Source organism: Oncorhynchus nerka, linkage group LG27, assembly GCF_034236695.1.
Source record: "Oncorhynchus nerka isolate Pitt River linkage group LG27, Oner_Uvic_2.0, whole genome shotgun sequence".
In the NCBI taxonomy this organism is placed as follows: domain Eukaryota; kingdom Metazoa; phylum Chordata; class Actinopteri; order Salmoniformes; family Salmonidae; genus Oncorhynchus; species Oncorhynchus nerka.
Window position 1 is genome coordinate 32017202 of NC_088422.1, and position 22940 is coordinate 32040141.

Sequence of the window (22940 nt, forward strand, 5' to 3'; positions counted from 1 at the left end):
GGCGTGGATCAGAAAAGCAGTCAGTATCTGGTGTGACCAACATTTGCCTCATGCGGGGCGACACATCTCCTTCACATAGAGTTGATCAGGCTTTTGATTGCGGCCTGTGAAATGTTGTCCCACTTCTCTTCAATGGCTGTACGAAGTTGGTTGATATTGGCAGGAACTGGAACATAAACGTCAATCCAGAGGATCCCAAACATGCTCAATGGGTGACATGTCTGGTGAGTATGCAAGTCATAACATTACTGGGACATTTTCAGCTTCCAGGAATTGTATACAGATCTTTTCGACATGAAACATTTGCTGAAACATGAGGTGATGGCGGCAGATGAATGACCTAATGGGTCTCAGGATCTCGTCACGGTATCTCTGTACATTCAAATTGCCATCGATAAAATGCAATTGTGTTCATTGTCGATACCATAACCCCCCCACCACCATGGGGCACTCTGTTCTCAACGTTGACATCAGCAAACCCCTAGCCCAAACCACGCCATACACGTGGACTGCGGTTCTGAGGCCGGTTGGACGTACTGCCAAATTCTCTAAAATGACGTTGGGAGGCATATTGTAAAGAAATGAATATAAAATTATCTGGCAACAGCTCTGGTGGACATTCCTGCAGTCCACATGCCAAGTGCATGCTCCCTCAAAACTTGAGATATCTGTGGCATTGTGTTGTGTGACAAAACTGCACATTTTAGTGGCCTTTTATTGTCCCCAGCACAAGGTGCACCTGAGTTATGTACATGCTGTTTATTCAGCTTCTTGATATGCCACACCTGTCAGGTGGATGGATTACCTTGGCAAAAGTGAAATGTTCACTAACAGGGATGTAAACAAATTTGTGCACAACATTTGAAATAAATAAACTTATTGTTCATATGGAAAATGTCTGGGAACTTTGATTTCTGCTCATGAAAGACAGGACCAACACTTTACATGTTGCGTTTATATTTTTGTTCAGTATACATTGGACCTCGCAGGAGGGTTCTGTTCACACTGAGTCATAGTGAATCTTTACAGAATGCAAAATTATTCTACAAACCACCAGATTAACTGTTTCTTTACAAAACATATACAAACATTGTATTTGTCAATCTATCCCTGAAATTGGAAACTTATGGAATTGTAATTCAAATAGGTATACGTAAATATCAAAGATCTATAATTCATGACACCTTTAAGTTAATACCCAGATAAACTGTGCATTGAGAATAGATGAGAAATGCGATGTAAAGAAAACCCCCTGCTATTCATCTCAGTCTTCCAGTGACAGAGGGGGTTGTGATGAGGTCAGCAGACTGTAAACTGAACCAGTTCAAAAGAAATGTTGTCATTCCAATCAGAACAGGTTTGACTCACAATCCTGGGAACGTATCATCTAATGGCCTTCTAGTCACAGTTTGCATATACCATTAGAAAACCACTATAGGCCTACATCTTTATTTCTTTGTCATTTTTTGTGACTTTGGGTTTCTTGTAAGTTTCAACCATTTTCAGTAACACAATTAAATTACTTTTTAAAAAGGAGACTATGGAAGGCTTTTAGGCATGTTTTTTTAGTTGAGGGAAAATTAAGTGAGATCTTATCTTACAGGATGGGGAAATGTTAAATCTTGCTGTTCTTGTGAAACTGAAACAGAGGTAATAACAATAAAAATCCCCAGCCGTTACCTTTATGCTCTCATTCCAGGAAACTGCTTATAGAACACATCACAGCTGAGGTTCATGTACAGCGCATTCGGAAAGTATTCAGACCCCTTCATTTTTTCCACATTGTTACGTTAGCCTTAATCTAAAATATCTAGGTTTTTAGACCAATTTCTAAATATTTGTTTTATTTTATTTATTTTTTAAATACCTTATTGACATAAGTATTCAGACCCTTTGCTATGAGACTCGAAATTGAGCTCAGGTGCATCCTGTTTGATCATCCTTGAGCGGTTTCTACAACTTGATTAGAGTCCACCTGTGGTAAATTCTATTGATTGGAGATGATTTGGAAAGGCACCCACCTGTCTATACAAGGTCACATGGCAGAACAAAATCCACGAGTTCGAAGAAATTGTCCGTAGATCTCCAAGACGGGATTGGGTCGAGGCATGGATCTGGAGAATGGTACCAAAAAAATGTCTGCAGCATTGAAGGTCCCCAAGAACACAGTGGCCTCGATTATTCTTAAATAGAATAAGTTTGGAACCACCAAGACTCTTCCTAGAGCTGGCCACCCAGCTAAACTGAGCAATCGGGGGTGAAGGGCCTTGGTTAGGGAGGTCATCAAGAACTCGATGGTCACTCTGGCTGAGCTCCAGAGTTCCTTTGTGGAGATGAGAGAACCTCCCAGATGGACAACAATCTCTGTAGCACTCCACCAATTAGGCCTTTACGGTAGAGTGGTCAGACAGAAGTCACTCCTTAGTAAAATACATGACATCCCGCTTAGAGTTTGCCAAAAGGCACTTAAAGGACTGACCATGCACAACAAGATTCTCTGATCTGGTGAAACCAAGATTCAACTCTTTGGCCTGAATGCCAAGCGTCACATCTGGAGGAAACCTGGCAGCATCCCTACAGTGAAGCATGGTTGTGGCAACATTATGCCGTGGGGATGTTTTTCAGCGGCAGGGACTGGGAGACTAGTCAGGAATGAAGGAAAGATGAACAGAGCAAAGTACAGGGATCCTTGATGAAAACCTGCTCCAGAGTGCTCAGAACCTCAGACTGAGGCGAATGTTCAACTTCCAATAGCAAAACAACCCTAAGCACACAGCCAAGACAACGAAGGAGTGGCTTCGGGACAAGTCTCTGAATGTCCTTGAGTGGCCCAGCCTGGATTTGAACCCGATCAAACATCTCAGAAGAGACCTGACAATAGATGTGCAGCGACACTCCCCATCCAACCTGAGAGAGCTTGAGAGGATCTGCAGAGAAGAATGGGAGAAAGTCCCCAAAGCTTGTAGCATCACCCAATAAGATTCAAGGCTGTAATTGCTGCCAAAGGTGCTTCAACAAAGTACAGATTAAAGGGTCTGAATACTTAGCTAAATCTGTTTTTTCCCCCAAAATGTCTGAAAAGTAATTTGATAATTTAATTTAAGTAATTTCAAAGTCAACAACGCAGCCACTGCCAGCCAGCCTACTTCAGCAGTACTGTATCATTTTTAATCATTTTAGTCAATAAGATTCTTGCTACGTAAGCTCAACTTTCTGAACATTCGAGACGTGTAGTCCACTTGTCATTCCAATCTCCTTTGCATTAGCGTAGCCTCTTCTGTAGCCTGTCAACTATGTGTCTGTCTATCCCTGTTCTCGCCTCTCTGCACAGACCATACCGCGGCCACCCGAATCTGGTGGTCCCAGCGCGCACGACCCACGTGGAGTTCCAGGTCTCCGGTAGCCTCTGGAACTGCCGATCTGCGGCCAACAAGGCAGAGTTCATCTCAGCCTATGCCTCCCTCCAGTCCCTCGACTTCTTGGCACTGACGGAAACATGGATCACCACAGATAACACTGCTACTCCTACTGCTCTCTCTTCGTCCGCCCACGTGTTCTCGCACACCCCGAGAGCTTCTGGTCAGCGGGGTGGTGGCACCGGGATCCTCATCTCTCCCAAGTGGTCATTCTCTCTTTCTCCCCTTACCCATCTGTCTATCGCCTCCTTTGAATTCCATGCTGTCACAGTTACCAGCCCTTTCAAGCTTAACATCCTTATCATTTATCGCCCTCCAGGTTCCTCGGAGAGTTCATCAATGAGCTTGATGCCTTGATAAGCTCCTTTCCTGAGGACGGCTCACCTCTCACAGTTCTGGGCGACTTTAACCTCCCCACGTCTACCTTTGACTCTTTCCTCTCTGCCTCCTTCTTTCCACTCCTCTCCTCTTTTGACCTCTCCCTCTCACCTTCCCCCTACTCACAAGGCAGGCAATACGCTCGACCTCATCTTTACTAGATGCTGTTCTTCCACTAACCTCATTGCAACTCCCCTCCAAGTCTCCGACCACTACCTTGTATCCTTTTCCTCTCGCTCTCATCCAACACTTCCCACACTGCCCCTACTCGGATGGTATCGCGCCGTCCCAACCTTCGCTCTCTCTCCCCCGCTACTCTCTCCTCTTCCATCCTATCATCTCTTCCTCTGCTCAAACCTTCTCCAACCTATCTCCTGATTCTGCCTCCTCAACCCTCCTCTCCTCCCTTTCTGCATCCTTTGACTCTCTATGTCCCCTATCCTCCAGGCCGGCTCGGTCCTCCCCTCCCGCTCCGTGGCTCGACGACTCATTGCGAGCTCACAGAACAGGGCTCCGGGCAGCCGAGCGGAAATGGAGGAAAACTCGCCTCCCTGCGGACCTGGCATCCTTTCACTCCCTCCTCTCTACATTTTCCTCTTCTGTCGCTGCTGCTAAAGCCACTTTCTACCACTCTAAATTCCAAGCATCTGCCTCTAACCCTAGGAAGCTCTTTGCCACCTTCTCCTCCCTCCTGAATCCCCCTCCCCCTCCTCCCTCTCTGCAGATGACTTCGTCAACCATTTTGAAAAGAAGGTCGACGACATCCGATCCTCGTTTGCTAAGTCAAACGACACCGCTGGTTCTGCTCACACTGCCCTACCCTGTGCTCTGACCTCTTTCTCCCTCTCTCTCCAGATGAAATCTCGCGTCTTGTGACGGCCGGCCGCCCAACAACCTGCCCGCTTGACCCTATCCCTCCTCTCTTCTCCAGACCATTTCCGGAGACCTTCTCCCTTACCTCACCTCGCTCATCAACTCATCCCTGACCGCTGGCTACGTCCCTTCCGTCTTCAAGAGAGCGAGAGTTGCACCCCTTCTGAAAAAACCTACACTCGATCCCTCCGATGTCAACAACTACAGACCAGTATCCCTTCTTTCTTTTCTCTCCAAAACTCTTGAACGTGCCGTCCTTGGCCAGCTCTCCCGCTATCTCTCTCAGAATGACCTTCTTGATCCAAATCAGTCAGGTTTCAAGACTAGTCATTCAACTGAGACTGCTCTTCTCTGTATCACGGAGGCGCTCCGCACTGCTAAAGCTAACTCTCTCTCCTCTGCTCTCATCCTTCTAGACCTAATCGGCTGCCTTCGATTACTGTGAACCATCAGATCCTCCTCTCCACCCTCTCCGAGTTGGGCATCTCCGGCGCGGCCCACGCTTGGATTGCGTCCTACCTGACAGGTCGCTCCTACCAGGTGGCGTGGCGAGAATCCGTCTCCTCAACACGTGCTCTCACCACTGGTGTCCCCCAGGGCTCTGTTCTAGGCCCTCTCCTATTCTCGCTATACACCAAGTCACTTGGCTCTGTCATAACCTCACATGGTCTCTCCTATCATTGCTATGCAGACGACACACAATTAATCTTCTCCTTTCCCCCTTCTGATGACCAGGTGGCGAATCGCATCTCTGCATGTCTGGCAGACATATCAGTGTGGATGACGGATCACCACCTCAAGCTGAACCTCGGCAAGACGGAGCTGCTCTTTCTCCCGGGGAAGGACTGCCCGTTCCATGATCTCGCCATCACGGTTGACAACTCCACTGTGTCCTCCTCCCAGAGCGCTAAGAACCTTGGCGTGATCCTGGACAACACCCTGTCGTTCTCAACTAACATCAAGGCGGTGGCTGCCTCACACAGGAAGCGGCGCAGGTCCTAATCCAGGCACTTGTCATCTCCCGTCTGGATTACTGCAACTCGCTGTTGGCTGGGCTCCCTGCCTGTGCCATTAAACCCCTACAACTCATCCAGAACGCCGCAGCCCGTCTGGTGTTCAACCTTCCCAAGTTCTCTCACGTCACCCCGCTCCTCCGCTCTCTCCACTGGCTTCCAGTTGAAGCTTGCATCCGCTACAAGACCATGGTGCTTGCCTACGGAGCTGTGAGGGGAATGGCACCTCAGTACCTCCAGGCTCTGATCAGGCCCTACACCCAAACAAGGGCACTGCGTTCATCCACCTCTGGCCTGCTCGCCTCCCTACCACTGAGGAAGTACAGTTCCCGCTCAGCCCAGTCAAAACTGTTCGCTGCTCTGGCCCCCCAATGGTGGAACAAACTCCCTCACGACGCCAGGACAGCGGAGTCAATCACCACCTTCCGGAGACACCTGAAACCCCACCTCTTTAAGGAATACCTAGGACAGGATAAAGTAATCCTTCTCACCCCCCTTAAAAGATTTAGATGCACTATTGTAAAGTGGCTGCTCCACTGGATGTCATAAGGTGAATGCACCAATTTGTAAGTCGCTCTGGATAAGAGCGTCTGCTAAATGACTTAAATGTAAAATGTATTGTGTGTAGATTGAGGGGGGTGGGGGGACAATTTGATCAATTTTAGAATAAGTCTAACGTAACAGTGTGGAAAAAGTGAAGGGGGCTGAATACTCTCCAAATGCACTGTACGAGACAAAGGGGTACTCCTAACTGTGCCATCAATATCAAACAGTTACTGCTCTTTGAAAGTCTCCAAAGCTTTCACTCTAAACAATTCTGTTCCTATTCTATCAGCTAGCTCATACCGCCCTCGTATGTTTAAATCGACTTACTGCTGCCACAACAACCAACATTTACAAAAGATGCTATAAGACAGGAACACATTTTACTTTAACTCTTTTAATTATGACGAACATATTTGCATTACAATATACTCTTGAAAAACAAAAACATGAATACATCACACCTTGAAATGACCATGACCGGTTTTAAATCATTCTTTAATTCCTTTATCATTAAAGTGACAATGTCTTAAACTTTTTCTTCCACAACAATTTCATTATAAATTAAAAAGCAGTGACGTTGCATAGCCTAATGGTTATGGAGTTTCAACAGATTAAAAATGAGAGAAAGCACTTTCCAGAGGACGACGTCATCCTGTTCCCCTCCTTTGGCACTGTCACAAGATAACAGCATCTGATCTAGGCTCTTCTGCTAGGTTAAGCCAATCACAGACCTGTATTTTGATGGAAGTTGGACCTGGTTGTGAAACACTGGTTAAGCAGAGACTAGTTGTACACAGGACCAGGGTTGCAACATTCTGGGAACTTTCAATGAATTCCCAGGTTTTCCAGAAATCCTGTTTGGAAGATTCCAGATTTCCTGTTTATGCCCTTCCTGATTCCAGGATTCCTCCAACCACGATTTCAGGAAAACCAGGGAATTTATTGAAAGTTCCCAGAATTCTGCAACCCTACCCAGGATACATATGAAAACGGCAACAGCACGAGAGGAAATATGACTTCTGCTTTGTTTTGTGTAACTGGTCCCTGAAATAGTCCATTATACAAATTCTCCAGGGGCTGAAGAGAGCAGGGAGGATATGGGGATGAGCTCTTTAGCATAACCATCATATACAGTTGAAGTCAGAAGTTTACATAAAATGTATTTGGATAAGGTGTAACTCAGTTTTTTACAATTCCTGACATTTAATCGTAGTTAGAATTCCCTATCTTAGGTCAGTTAGGATCACCACTTTATTTTAAGATTGTGAAATGTCAGAATAATAGTAGAGAATTATTTCTTTCATCACATTCCCAGGGGGTCAGATATTCAATATTTGGTAGCATTGCCATTAAATTGTTTAACTTGGGTCAAATGTTTTGGGTAGCCTTCCACAAGCTTCCCACAATAAGTTGGGTGAACTTTGGCCCATTCCTCCTGACAGAGCTGGTGTAACAGAGTCAGGTTTGTTGGCTTCCTTGCTCGCACACACTTTTTCCAGTTCTGCCCACAAATTTTCTATAGGATTGAGATCAGGGCTTTCTGATGGCTACTCCAATACCTTGACTTTCTTGTCCTTAAGCCATTTTGCAAAAAACTTTGGAAGTATGCTGGGGGTCATTGTCCATTTGGAAGACCCATTTGCGACCAAGCTTTAACTTCCTTACTGATGTCTTGAGATGTTGCTTTAATATATCCACATAATTTTTCTTTCTCATGATGCCATCTATTTTGTGAAGTGCACCAGTCCCTCCTGCAGCAAAGCACCCCCACAACATGATGCTGCCACCCCCGTGCTTCACAGTTGGGATGGTGTTCTTCGGCTTGCAAGCATCCCCCTTTTTCCTCCAAACATAACGATGGTCATTATGGCCAAACTGTTCTATTTATGTTTCATCAGACCATTTACATTACATTTAAGTCATTTAGCAGACGCTCTTATCCAGAGCGACTTACAAATTGGTGCGTTCACCTTAAGACATCCAGTGGAACAGCCACTTTACAATAGTGCATCTAAATCTTTTAAGGGGGGGGTGAGAAGGATTACTTTATCCTATCCTAGATATTCCTGAAAGAGGTGGGGTTTCAGGTGTCTCCGGAAGGTGGTGATTGACTCCGCTGTCCTGGCGTCGTGAGGGAGTTTGTTCCACCATTGGGGGGCCAGAGCATCTGACCAGACCAGATGACAAAAAGTAATATTTGTCCCCATGTGCAGTTGCAAACCGTAGTCTGGCTTTTTTATGGCGGTTTTGGAGCAGTGGCTTCTTCCTTGCTGAGCGGCCTTTCAGGTTATGTCGATATAGGACTCATTTGACTGTGGATATAGATACGTTTGTACCCGTTTCCTCCAGCATCTTCACAAGGTCCTTTGCTGTTGTTCTGGGATTGATTTGCACGTTTTGCACCAAAGTGCGTTCATCTCTAAGAGAAAGCACACGTCTCCTTCCTGAGCGGTATGACGGCTGCATGGTCCCATGGTGTTTATACTTGCATACTATTGTTTGTACAGATGAACGTGGTACCTTCAGGCATTTGGAAATTGCTCCCAAGGATGAACCAGACTTGGAGGTCTACAAGTTTGAGTTCTTGGCTGATTTCTTTTGATTTTCCCATGATGTCAATCAAAGAGGCACAGAGTTTGAAGAAAGGTCTTGAAATACATCCACAGGTACACCTCCAATTGACTCAAATGATGTCAATTAGCCTATCAGAAGCTTCTAAAGCCATGACATAATTTTCTGGAATTTCCCAAGCCGATTAAAGGCAGTCAACATAGTGTATGTAAACTTCTGACCCACTGGAATTGTGATACAGTGAATTATAAGTGAAATAATCTGTCTGTAAACAATTGTTGGAAAAATGACTTGTGTCATGCACAAAATAGATGTCCTAACCGACTTGCCAAAACTGTGTTTTAATGAGTCCAACCTAAGTGTATGTAAACTTACGGACTTCAGCGGTATTAATTTTTTTTAAATACAAGTATTTCACAAGAATATGATTGTCATTATTTACACCCCTATTTTCCCTCAAGTTCAGCCACCCAGAGAGCATAGCAAATATAGAACCTTTTGGTTTTCTAATAATCAATTCCACTGCAATACCAAACTACTGTTGGAAATTCACACAGGATTCCTTTCAAGCAACATGATTTCTGACAAAGAAATACTCACATAAAATATTAGTCTGAGGAAAAGGCAAAAAAAGGCCAAAGATCATAGTTGGTACCATTATGTGAGCTATGAAATATTATCCTGAACCCAACCGGAGTGAATGCTACAAATAACAAAAATAGTATATCTGGAACAAAACTGGATTCACTTTTTAAGGAATGTGATCTACAAGTGCTATTAATGTTCGCAATGGAAACTTGAATTGAAAAATCTAAAAAGCCTGACAATTTACTACATCACATTAAAAGGTGAGAGATTCAGTTTGGGGTTGGCCAGTATATGGGTTTTCATCAAAACCTAAACTATGCCATCTAACGCCTCACAACATCAACAACATAATTGAATTGCTTCCTTCAACAGGGATAGATTTGCGCGACCCCTGGTCCCATGGTTATTGTTCATATATTGGTCCATAATGTGGCAGATTCAGTTCAGCAAATAATTCTAAAGGGTCCACTGTTGAGTTACTTCTGACCTGCTGTGTTCTGGACCAAGCAGTTTTCCTACTGACAAATTCTTCTGGGGGGGGTCTTTTCTATTCTGCCTCCAATATGCTGATCTAGTGAGTGGGCGAGGTATGGACCTAAATAACCTCCACGTAATTGGCTGGGAACATTCCAAAATGCCCGTCTGGGCTGTAGCCCCGCCACCAGCCCTCGTCAATCATCTCGATGCCAGTGATGATGTCATCAGGATCGAAGGAGATCTCTGTGTCATCAGCTGTGGAATGAAAAGAGGAGCAATACCTCAGGTCACTATGCCCATTCAGATATACTTATGTATTATTTGACGGTGTCTATTCCCTCACAGACTGCCAGTTTCCTACTAGCAGTTCCACCCATATCGATTCTCCGTTTTGGGGCAAAACGTCACGGTTACACATTTGTCACATACAGAACCAGTTCAGTGGGCCGAGTGTCAGCTGACATTTTTGTGTAGGCTGTGATGATGCTTACCAGCCTGGTAGTCGTATAGAGCCCTGGCACAGACACCTCGGTCCGTCTTCTCCCCTGCAGGCACCTCAAATGTGTTCTCTTCCACCTGAGGGAACAACAAGGGGTGCTGTACAGAATGCCCTTCAAGTGTTACGTTCAACTGCAAATATTACCCGTTACATCTTCTTTTGACATGAATGGCATTTGAATAATGAGAAGGTATTTTCAGATTACAAAATGTATGTTGTCGCCATTTATAATGAAATCCTCACCCTTGCGGAATGATTCTCACATGTGCAATGACAAATATTCACCTGTGGGGGCTCCTCATAGAGATCATTTTGGGCTGGCTCTGTGGGATGGTTGTGCTGAGTGGGAGGAGCTGGTGCCTTCACTGAAAAAGGGAAAAGGTCAATTGTATTTTTTAAAAGACCATCTCCCTCCACCAACAGGTGGCAGCAGCAGCAGGGATCCAGAATACAAAGTAACTTAGAAATGTGTCCAGAGAAAAGGTCATGATGATTCACAGATGAGATGAATGACTGTTCTGTGTTCAGACTGAGGTGCATTTGGAGTAGGGCCCACCTTCATCTTGCCACTGTTCCTCAGGGACTGCATCCTGAACAGGGGTTGCATCCTGCTCATCCAAGCACTCAGACTGGGATGACTCATCCACAACGAGCTCATCCACACTGGGTTCTTATTAAGATATACACACACATGATATAGGAGCACAGATACACACAGATGGCCACACATGTACACATATACTAAGGCATGCACTCAGAAATATTCAGAAACTGAATATATCAGCCAGGTCACCCGTGATACAAGTCAGAAGTCAACATTCATCCATGGCTGAGGACGTCAGGATGACGTGGAAACCAGCCACTGTGGGCAACAGTGAGCACTGTTACCTTCAAGTAGGTTTCGGTTTTGCTAGGGTGCATCTGCCTCTGATTCCATTGGTTGTATGTTTGAATCCAGTGATAGAAAGTTGTTTAAGATTTTTGTTCTAAGCCTATTCTAAACCTTAACCATTCGGTGTTCATTTTAATTTATTTCACCTTTATTTAACCAGGTAGGCTAGTTGAGAACAAGTTCATCTACAACTGCAACCTGGCCAAGATAAAGCAAAGCAGTGCGACACGAACAACAACAGTTACACATGGAATGAACAAGCGTACAGTCAGTAACACAATGGGGAAAAAAAGAAAGCCTATATACAGTGTGTGCAAATGGCATAAGGTGGTAAGGCAATAAATAGTAGCGAAGTAATTACAATTTAGCAAATTAACACTGGAGTGATAGCTGTGCAGATGATGTGGAAGTAGAAATACTGGTGTGCAAAATATCAGAAAAGTAAATAAAAACAATATGGGGATGAGGTAGGTAGATTGGGTGGGCTATTTACAGATGGGATACGTACAGCTGCAGCAATCGGTTAGCTGATGTTCAAAGTTAGTGAGGGAAATATAAGTATCCAGCTTCAGCAATTTTTGCAATTCGTTCCAATCATTGGCAGCAGATAACTGGAAGGAGAGGCGGCCAAAGGAGGTGTTGGCTTTGGGGATGACCAGTGGGATATACCTTTTGGCCCGTGCACTGCGCACGGGCCACCACAGGAGTCGCTAGCGCGATGGGACAAGGACATCCCTGCCTGCCAAACCCTCACCCGGATGATGCTGGGCCAATTGTGCGCCACCCCATGGGTCTCCCGGTCGCGGCCGGCTGGGACAGAGCCTGGACTTGAACCCAGAATCTCTAGTGACACAGCTAGCAATACGATGCAGTGCCTTAGACCACTGCGCCACTCGGGAGGCCTTGGCTACAGTGATCTATGATGATGTACAGTGGTCTAATCATGGGCATGAGCCTCAGGGTGACGTTAAATTGCAGTAACAAGAGAGCAAATGGAGTAGCATTAGGTCAATAATTTGGACTGATTGATTGAAAGGGAGCAGCATCAGGTAAAGATTGGACCGAAACATCTCGTATGTCACACAATCACCCATGTGTGAAGTATTTCTCTCTATCTGTGTGTGTGTGAGATAGGGCAGGGTCAGTTTGTGTCAGTGGTATGAGTGAGCTCAGACCTGCAGCAGGGACAGGAGAGGCAGAGCCTGCAGAAAGTGGCGAGGCTTGGCGCAGGGGCGAGCGGGACGGCTCAGGCTCACATGGTTGCTTAGAGAGAAAAGGGCTTTGCAAACGCCCTGAGAAACACACACCAGAGCAGACAGACAGACATACACATTGGCCGGAGAGGTTACCCAGCAGAGTAGACAACACAAAGCAGATGCGGTCTAGAGACAAGATGTGATACGAGACAGTCTGTGTCTGACAATGAGTTAAAGCTGATGAAGGCAGAGTAATGCAATAAAAATCTCCTCCTGCATGTTTCAACATGGCCCAGACAATCCCCTGATCTCACCCAAACCTGACAGATAGCTAGCAGGTACATTTATGAAAACACCCATGGCAGAAACATTTTACAGAATAATCTAAAATCCTCATTAGGAACTACACTTGGCATATTAATAGCAAACAGTTGTATTGAATTAGTAGCCTACCTGGCTGGGGGCTGGCAGTGGCGTGGGTAGCAGCAGGGGTGTCCATGCCCTTCTCTCTCTGCTTGAACATCTCTCTGGGGTTCATAGAGCGCTGTGAGATCAGATTGGCTGCCTCCTGAAACACACAGTGAGAGTCAGACATGCACACTGGCCACTGTAGAGCTATAGAAAGGGAAGGGAATGGGGGATACCTAGTCAGTTGTACAACTGAATGCATTCAACTGAAATGTGTCTCTCGCATTTAACCCAACCCCAGGGTTAATTGCATTGCTCAGGGGCAGAAAGACAGATTTTTACCTTCTCAGCTCAGAATTCTTAGTAGTTTAACACCCCAGTGAAATTCACTGCTGATAAGCAAAATGTCATAATCTACAACAGGGGCCAGCAAAACGTGGCCCGGAATTCTGGCAAAAAATGAGTTCAGGTGGGATTTCACGCTTCAGCAAACAAAGGAAAGGAGGGGTGCTCAACAACAAAAATCATGAGACGTTCTTACCAAGAAAAACTTCAGAAATTCTAGGTAGAAATTAGTTGGAGCACAAGATTTATATATTTGAGCTATCTTTAATCCATTGTACAGGACACAAACAGGTGACTGACAGAGGTCAAGCTGAAGTCTTCATCAGAGTGGCCTGACCATTTATAGCCTGGTGGCCCATTGAGACACAACAATGTCAGAAAATTATAATTGAAACATAAGGTAAATGGCAAATTGTAGCACAAAAAAATACAAATAATAAGAGAAATAGTGTGTCTCGTTAATAAATAGGCCATGTCAAAATATACATTTATATTGGTTTGTGAATCCGGAAAACACAGCGACACCAAAAATCTAAGCAAGAACATTATAGAAACGAGGACAGTGAAAACTCATTGTTAAGCCCAGGGGTGTAAGACTCAGTACATGGAGGGCCGGCCTATTGTCAGCCTTGTGTTCTGCAATGCAGAGTTTTAATGCTCGTATAATTTGACCAATATAAGCAGCACGGCAGATGCATTTGAGCATGTATATAACATTTGTTGTGCTACAATTAATGACGCTTTGGATTTTATATTCTTTCCCTGTTCTCGGGTGGTAAAAAAACGTAAGTATTGGTCTGCCAATAATAAAAAGTTTACCACATGGGAACAGGTGGTAAATCCAAAGCTTCATCATTATTTTCTTACATTGTTGTGTCTCAATGGGCAACTAGGCTATAAATAGGAGCTAAGCGCAAAGGTTAGATTACTCGGAGGACGACGTCAGCTTGACCTTAAAACGTCAGTCACCTGTTCACATCCTGTACAATGGATTAGAGGGAGCTAAATGAAATCAAATCCTGCTTTTTTTTGTTGTTGAGTGCTCCAACTCCTTTCTACCTCAAAGTAATCTGATTTGTGTGTGTGATATATACACACACACAAAAGTATGTGGACACCAGTTCAAATAAGTGGATTCGGTTATTTCAGCCACACCCGTTGCTGACAGGTATATAAAGCATAAGTGCCTGACCTCACTAAATCCCTGCAGCAATGTTCTAAAATCTAGTGGAAAGTTTTCCCAGAAGAGTGGAGGCTGTTATAGCAGCAAAGTGGTGGACCAACTCCATATTAATGCCCATGATTTTGGAATGAGATGTTCGACGAGCAGGTGTCCACACACTTCTGGTCATGCAGTGTATGTGATCGTATCTCAATGTAATCATGGTATGAAAATGTTATTTTCAAATAAAAAAAGCAGGAAGCACCAGGAAGCACTCGTTCTATAAAAAAGTGGTCAGATGAAGCTGCTACTCTCTCTTGATCATATATGCATAGTCACCTTAACCATATCTACATGTACATACTCCCTCAATCAGCCCGACTAACTGGTGCCTGTATGTAGCCTCGCTACTGTATATAGCCTTGCAACTTATTTTTCACTGTCTTTTTACTGTTCTTTTTTTTACCATTGTTCACCCAATACCTTTCTTGCACTGTTGGTTAGAGCCTGTAAGTAAGCATTTCACTGTACACCCGTTGTATTCGGTGCACGTGACAAATAAACATTGATTTGAAATACAATCTTGTTGGTCTTAGTTGTGATCAATGTGCAGTGTCCAAATTCTTATACAAATTATTTTCCATCCCCCAAATCATTCCCTCAAACAAAAATCAGCCCCCGGCTGAAACTAGTTGCTTACCCCTGATCTACAGTATGAAAAAACATGTACAATTTCTTTATTATGTCTAAAGAAAATGTAGAAGATACAAAGAATGTACAGACAGGGAAAGTTCAACTGTGGAGACTTTGGATTCAAGCAAAGAACAGGTTTGATTGAGTCATTGAAAAGGGAAACAGTTCTGAGTCAGTGTATAGGGAGAATTTGGACAATCACATTTAACTCACATTGGCTTTCTCCACAGATTCACCACGCTTCATCCCTTTCTTCTGAGTTGCCTGGAAGTCCTTCTCCTGCTCCTCCTGATGGTGCATCACACATAATTGAACACTACCTCAGAGGCTACACCTAATGGTTCTGATAGTTTGTTCTTGTGCTAATCTTATGTCCTAAATTTGTGCTTTGACATTTAAAAACATAATTGAGGTGGGGTGCATGTTGCAGACTGACCTACTGCCTCCCACATGAGGATAAACTACCAGTTAAACATAGCAGGACTGATTTTAACTGATTCTCCTCAGACTGCAGGCCTGTCCTGCTGTAAGCTAGCAGAAAACTCACCCATTGTTGTTTCTCATCTTCTCTGCTCTCAGCTTCCTGCTGCTGCTGGTACTTCCTGTTAAACAAATGGTTGTTAAAAGAAGGAAGTAGACAATGCAAACCTGTGTCAATAAGGTCAGCTAGATAACCAACAGCTAAGTGAACTAACCACCGTTTTACTCACTTCTGCTGGTCGATCATAGAGGCCCTTTCCTTGTCTCTCTTCTCTCTGAGAGTTGCCTCCTTGGCCTCTCGATCCTTCCTGTCTTTCTCCAGCTTCTGGCGCTCCTCGTCTGCCTTACAGCGCTCCTCCTGTCGCCGCTTCTCCTCATCTTTCTGAGACAGACACACGGGCCATGAGCACCAGGTTAGGGTAATGTAAAACGTGTCATAACGGCCACATGATACCAGAACACGCTGAGCTATGATCAAACAAATATAACCAGTCTGTAGAGGATCAGTGTGTCCCTGTAGTGGGAGAAAGGTGTTGAAGCTTACCTCTGCCTGCGCCCAGAAGTTGTCTTTATTGGTGCGTTTGATTTCAGACATAGCGTTGGTCTTCTGATAGACAGAGCCCTGTCATAACAAAACGTGTTAGAGAACAACAAAAATCTCCTATGCTCCAAACAAGTTGTCACTCCTGGACACCAACCCTTACCCAGATCAAATACTGACGCAGCATGAGGGGAGTTAACAGGCTTTAAACAACCTGCCTTGTCTGGCCTGGTTTCTCTGGCTCCAGCCCTGGCCACCAATCATGAGCCCCAACTAAACGTCTGAATTCTACTGCAGACGAGTCATTGTAAACAACCAGCTGCACCATCACAACAACCAACAGATTGGAAACTAACTCACACTGAAAATCTCATCAAATCAGATTTTATTTGTCACATGCGCTGATTACAACAGTGAAATGCATACTTTACAAGCCATTAACCAACAATGCAGTAAAGAAAATAAAAAAAGTAAAAGTAAGATAAGAATAACAAATAAAGGAACAGCAGTAAATAACAAGAGGGGCTATATACAGGGGGTACCAGTACAGAGCCAATGTGCAGGGGCACCGGTGTTGTTGTAATTTAGGTAATATGTACATGTAGGTAGAGTTATTAAAACGACTATGCATAGATAATAAGAGAGTAGCAACATCGTAGAAGGGGGAGGAGGGTAGAAGCTGTTTAGATGCCTCTTGGACCTAGACTTGGCGCTCAAGGTACAGCTTGCCATGCGGTATTAGAGAACAGTATGACTAGGGTGCCTGGAGTCTGAATTTTTAGGTCCTTCCTCTGACACCGCCTGGTATAGAGGTCCTGGATGGCAGGAGGGTTGGCCCCGGTGGTATACTGAGCTGTATGCACTACCCTCCGTAGTGCGGTCGGAGGCCGAGCAGTTGCCATACCAGGCAGTGATGCAACCCGCCAGGATGCTCTTGATGGTGCAGCTGTAGAACCTTTTGAGGATCTGAGGACCTGCGCCAAATCTTTTCAGTCTCCTGAGGGGGAATAAGTTTTGACATGCCCTCTTCACGACTGTCTTGGTGTACTTGGATCATGTTAGTTTGTTGGCGATGTGGACGCCAAGGAACTTGAAGCTCTCAACCTGCTCCACTACAACCCCGTCGATGAGAATGGAGGCGTGCTCAGTCCTCCTATTCCTGTAGTCCACAATCATCTCCTTTGTCTTGATCACGTTGAGGGAGAGGTTGTTGTCCTTGCACAACATGGTCAGGTCTCTGACCTCCCTGTAGGCAGTCTTATCATTGTCGGTGATCAGGCCTACCACTGTTGTCATCAGCAAACTTAATGACGGTGTTGGAGTCGGGCCTGGCTGTGCAGTCATGAGTGAACAGGGAGTACAGGAGGGGGCTGAGCACACACCCCTGAGGGGCCCCAGTGTTGAGGATCAGCATGGTGGTTGTGCTGTTACCTACCCTTACCACCTGGGGGCAGTCCGTCAGAAAGTCCAGGATCCAGTTGCAGACGGAGGTGTTTAGACCCAGGGTCCTAAGCTTAGTGATGAGCTTTGAGGGCACTATGGTGTTGAACGCTGAGTTGTAGTCAGTGAATAGCATTCTCAAATACAGTTGAAGTCGGAAGTTTACATACACCATAGGCAAATACATTTAAACTCCGTTGTTCACAATGCCTGACATTTAAAGCTAGTAAAAGTTCCCTGTCTTAGGTCAGTCAGGATCACCACTTTATTTTAAGAATGTGAAATGTCAGAATAATAGTAGAAAGAATTATTTATTTATTTCATCACATTCCCAGTGGGTCAGAAGTTTACATACACTCAATTTGTATTTGGTAGCATTGCCTTAAATTGTTTAACTTGGGTCAAATATTTTGAGTAGCCTTCCAACAACTTCCCACAATAAGTTGGGTGAATTTTGTCCCATTCCTCCTGACAGAGCTGGTGTAACTGAGTCAGGTTTTTAGGCCTCCTTGCTCACACACGCTTTTTCAGTTGTGCCAATACATTTTATATAGGATTGAGGTCAGGGCTTTGTGAAGGCCACTCCAATACTTTGTTGTCCTTAAGCCATTTTGCCACAACTTTGAAAGTATGCTTAGGGTAATTGTCCATTTGGAAGACCCATTTACGACCAAGCTTTAACTTCTCTAGGGTAGGGGGCAGCATTTGGAATTTTGGATGAAAAGCATGCCGAAATTAAACTGCCTTCTACTCAGGCCCAGAAGATAGGATATGCATATAATTAGTAGATTTGGATAGAAAACACTAAAGTTTCCAAAACTGTTAAAATAATGTCTGTGAGTATAACAGTACTGATTTGGCAGGCGAAAACCTGAGAAAAATCCATTCGGGAAGTAGGACTTTTTTGTTGTTGTTGTAGTTTTCTATTCAATGCCATTACAGTATCCATTGACTTAAGACACAAATTGCAGTTCCTATGCATTCCACTAGATGTCAGTCTTTAGAAATTGTTTCAGGCTTGTATTCTGAAAAATTAGGGAGTAAGAGAAGTCTGAATGAGTGGACCCTGCAGTGTCACAGAGCCTTTTCAAGCGCACGACCAGAGAGAGTGCCTTTCTTGTTACCTTTTATATTGACGACGTTATTGCTTGTTTGATGGTTCGGAGGAGGGCATAGCAGGTTTTCTTATAAGCTTCCAGGTTAAAGTCTCACTCCTTGAAAGCATCAGCTCTACCCTTTAGCTCAGTGCGAATGTTGCCTGTAATTCATGGCCATGGTTGGGGTATGTACGTACAATCACTGTGGGGACGACGTCCTCGATGCACTTATTGATAAAGCCAGTGACCGATGTGGTGTACTACAATGCCATCGGAAGAATCCCGGAACATATTCCAGTCTGTGCTAGCAAAACAGTCCTGTAGTTTAGCATCTGCTTCATCTGACCACTTTTTTAAATTTATTTTTTATAGACCGAGTCACTGGTGCTTGCGGATTACATTTTTGCTTGTAAGTAGGAATCAGGAGGATAGAATTATGGTCAGATTTGCCAAATAGAGGGCGAGGGAGAGCTTTGTACACATCTCTGTGTGTGGAGTAAAGGTGGTCTAGAATTTTTTCCCCTCTGGGTTGCACATTTAACACGCTGATAGAAATTTGGTAAAAACTTATTTAAGTTTCCCTGCATTGAAGTCCCCGGCCACTAGGAGCACCGCCTCTGGATGAGCGTTTTCCTGTTTGCTTATGGCGGTATACCGCTCATTGAGCACGGTTTTTGTGCCAGCATCGGTCTGTGGTGGTATGTAGACAGCTACGAAAAATACAGATGAAAACTCTAGGTAGATAGAGTATCTCATGATAACCTGTAGACCACACTATCTCAGGCGAGCAAAACCTAGAGACTTCCTTAGATATCGTGCACCAGCTGTTGTTTACATATACACATAGGCCCCCGCCACGTGTCTTACCAGAGGCTGTTCATCCGCAGGCTTGTGCAGTAAATCTAACCAAAACGTCCACAGGCAGAGAAGTTATTACCGAAACAAATTAGCTATATGAGAGCATATCATTCGACCACAACACAACTTGCCTCACTTTCCAACATAATGTATGCACAGATCCTGATAAAATGAAGAAACAAGCTCATAATGCACAACTAAAATGTTTTAATCTCTAAAAAGGATAAGATGCTGTATTTGGTACATACCACAGGTCCCTGGGGACCAGCGTCTCGGAACTTGTTGGACTCTTTGTGGAAGCTATAGTTGGCCCCCGAGGCCTTGCCCACCTTTTGCATAATAGCCTCAGGTTCCACATCCTCCTCTGCACGGGCATTTATTGTGACATGGGCACCCTGGAATTACAGCAGACATTTTAGCTACAAATAACACGCATCACAAATTCCAGATAAGGCCATGAAAGGGCTGTACGTATGAGGGATATTTGATATCTGACAGCCACCACCCATAGATTTTGTTGACATGCAGATAGCAAGGTGACTTTCATGATAACAACCGATAACTGGGACTACTTCAAGCGCCGATTTAGAAACCACAACTTCACCCAAAGCAGCCTCCAACTGCTGCTGCTTAACTAAAACTAGGGCTGTCAAACGTTTAAAATAATTGAGTTTAATGGCATTAATCAAAATGTTTGGATTTGCTCAATTTCGGCCATAGCGATTTGGGCCTTTATCCATTTAAAAAACAGTGCATACTACGCTTTAATTGTCAGAGACAGAAACACAAAATTATCTACATCAGAATGTTTTAATAGCTTAACGCAGTCAAAAAATGTGCCAATAAACATGTCACGCATTAACTTTGACCGACCTATCTTAAACACCAACATGCTATTACAGGCACTTACAGAGGTGTCTATTCCTTTCCTGCAATAGCTATACATTTCATATCCTGTTGAGGCCAGTGTTACAAGTGTACACACAAAAAGTTGCATCCAATGGATTTTCTTCCTTAGCTAAACACAAGTTGTCTGCGTGGAGAAAATGTCTATAGCATGCCAAATGAAATACCTTGAGAAAATTTGCCATGGAGCTGACATGATTGGCACATAGTCCTTTGCGGGCATCTTTCACACCTTCTCCAGTCTGAAACACAAATAGTCATGAGCATCATTTAATTTAAATGTCAAAATACAGAGAAAGGGAGTGTAGCACAGCACTCACCCAGTTGATGAGGACGTATTTGCACAGGCCAGAGTTTGGGTCCTGGACACGACAGAACGCGTACATAATTTTCCCGCTGCTAAGTTCCTCCACCAGTTCCTCCAGTCCACCATCTGAAACAGTATCATAATGTTGTCACATTGTAGAATGTATGTTCTATGCAAAGTAATGTACATTACTGTGTAAAGCTTACATTTTGTATACAATATGGCTACATGACAGACAATAATGCCCGTAGGCACTTTCAACATGTTCCGTTTTTGACAGGGTATGTGCTGTAAGATTCTTCCTGCATTATACATGCTTTGGTTGCTACCTATCTTTTCACATATAAAAGTTGTTCTTATTGAAACAATAAAAGACGCACCTACTACCTTTGCTTTCATCTTTTAAATTGCCTTACTGTGATTTGAGAGCAATTCAGTGGCACACCATAAGTTAAGGTGATGATGATCTTAGACAACATTGCAGACTCGATTCCAAACGGAAAACATTTAAATGTTGGAGCCTTTCTAGGTTCCTGTGTACCACACTCACCTCCCTTCTCTGCCAATCGGATATCATTAGTGTTCCCCTCGTAGGTGTACAATGCCCTGCAGAGAAGAATGCCAGGTTACAGGATCACGCTAGCATTGCAAATAGTAGATCGTTGTTTACACTGCTTATTAGGCTACCATACTGTCAACATCATTGTTCACATCCATGTAACACTTAGCCACTGCTTAACAAGTTATTGCAGAATAGCATCCTGGTTAGGTGATGTGCCCTGATCAAACAAAAACATGACACTGGGTTTAACTGCATAATTTTGGAGCAGACCATTAACGTGAGCAACTGAGATCCTGTAATAGTGAACTGTGTAATTATATGGTTAAAAAAAAACACAGAGTCTGGTCCCCATTCAGCAATAGGAAGTGTGCTAAGAATGAAACCCTCTGGGTTTGATAAACCTCTTGAGAGGTAAACCAGGTTAATTAATTCATTCAGGTCATCTTGATCTTTAAACACTTCCACCAACAGGTTTCATTTGAACCTCAAATGACGAGGGAAATCATTTCCTCCAAGTACTTTTCTTTAGCTAAAATGAGCTGATTAACGTTAACGTTAGGCATTGTAATAACCTAAGAAATCAACAAAATAAAAACCACAAACCGCTAACGTAGCTACTAATGTTATCTAGCATCCTCCTTACTTAGCTAACTAGCAAGCTAAAACGCTAAGGAAATTGGCAGACAACATGACATGGTCATCCGATTTGTATAATTGGTTACTGTACGAACATGGCAATAATAATTATACTGTTTCGTTGATACAAAATACGTTATTGCACAACAAGCAAGCCAGCTAACTAACTTACATGATAGGCAAGAGAAATTAAATGCTGTTAACCAAGGAGCTAACGTAGCTAGCTAACTACAAATAGCGGATGCACCATTTTATGGCGATGCAATTAGATAGCTAGATAACGTTAGCGAGCTTTCCTGCGATGCTACCGTCCTTACCAATTGGTGTTGGATTTCTCATCTACCACCTCCTTGTAGGCATTTGTCAGGGCAATGCCGTTTTTGCTTAGGTTCACTGCCATCGTTCAGTCACTGAAACAGTTGTGTATTGCCGTGATAAGCCCGTCCTACTCGCGGAGGAGAGGCGGTAAAACCGAATCGAATTGACTTCTGATTGAGATCTCACCACACAGGAAGCTCGCCTTCCAGCAGCACAAACGATGACGTCACTCGTACGGTAATGAAGAAAGCTTCCAAATAAAAGCCCACACATTTCAAAACATTGCAATGTAGATAACTCATTCAAATATATTAAAATAAAACATGTAATAAAAAATATGGTTTAAAAAAACATTTTTTTCTACCCCCAGTAATGAATTAATGCAATGTTAACACTGATATGTTGAGAATATTTGGTTGTAGAGAGAAAACTATTATTCCTGGTTCAGCTAAAGTGAGTTCGGAAATACTCAGTAGGGTCTCTACTAACCAAATATGTGTGGTTTTAGAGGCGGACTGTGTCCTACATACACAGCAGCACTTCCTAAGCCCACTCTATAGCGCCCAATGCAATATACTGTAATAGACTGTACATGGGATACATATTGGCTTGTAGAGAACAAACTGTTCTACCTGTCTCAGCTAAAGTGGGGTGGGAAATACTCAGTAGGGTCTCTACTTACCAAATATGTGTAGTTTTGGAGGGGGACTGTGTTATAGACATATGCATTTAGTCCTA

At 43.9% G+C, this 22940-nt stretch overlaps 1 protein-coding gene across 3 annotated transcripts; it reads right to left on the reverse strand.

Annotated features, from left to right (window-relative positions):
- Positions 1 to 6600: 6600 nt before the first annotated feature.
- On the reverse strand, positions 6601 to 22404 carry LOC115111607 (drebrin-like protein B). Of its 3 annotated transcripts, none has more exons than XM_029637838.2 (14): positions 22202 to 22403; positions 21237 to 21292; positions 20700 to 20812; positions 20547 to 20621; positions 19722 to 19868; positions 16082 to 16159; positions 15768 to 15919; positions 15605 to 15659; positions 15271 to 15345; positions 12903 to 13017; positions 10918 to 11031; positions 10647 to 10726; positions 10354 to 10438; positions 6601 to 10117 (listed from the first exon to the last, which is right to left on the reverse strand). In XM_029637838.2, the coding sequence occupies exons 1-14, from the start codon at positions 22282 to 22284 to the stop codon at positions 9981 to 9983; spliced, it is 1365 nt and encodes a 454-aa protein (XP_029493698.1). In that variant the 5' UTR covers positions 22285 to 22403; the 3' UTR covers positions 6601 to 9980. The 3 variants fall into 3 exon arrangements, with proteins under 3 accessions (XP_029493698.1, XP_029493697.1, XP_029493701.1); XM_029637837.2 differs by having other exon boundaries at positions 10354 to 10459; XM_029637841.2 differs by lacking the exons at positions 6601 to 10117; positions 10354 to 10438; positions 10647 to 10726 and having other exon boundaries at positions 10942 to 12545; positions 22202 to 22404.
- Positions 22405 to 22940: the final 536 nt, after the last annotated feature.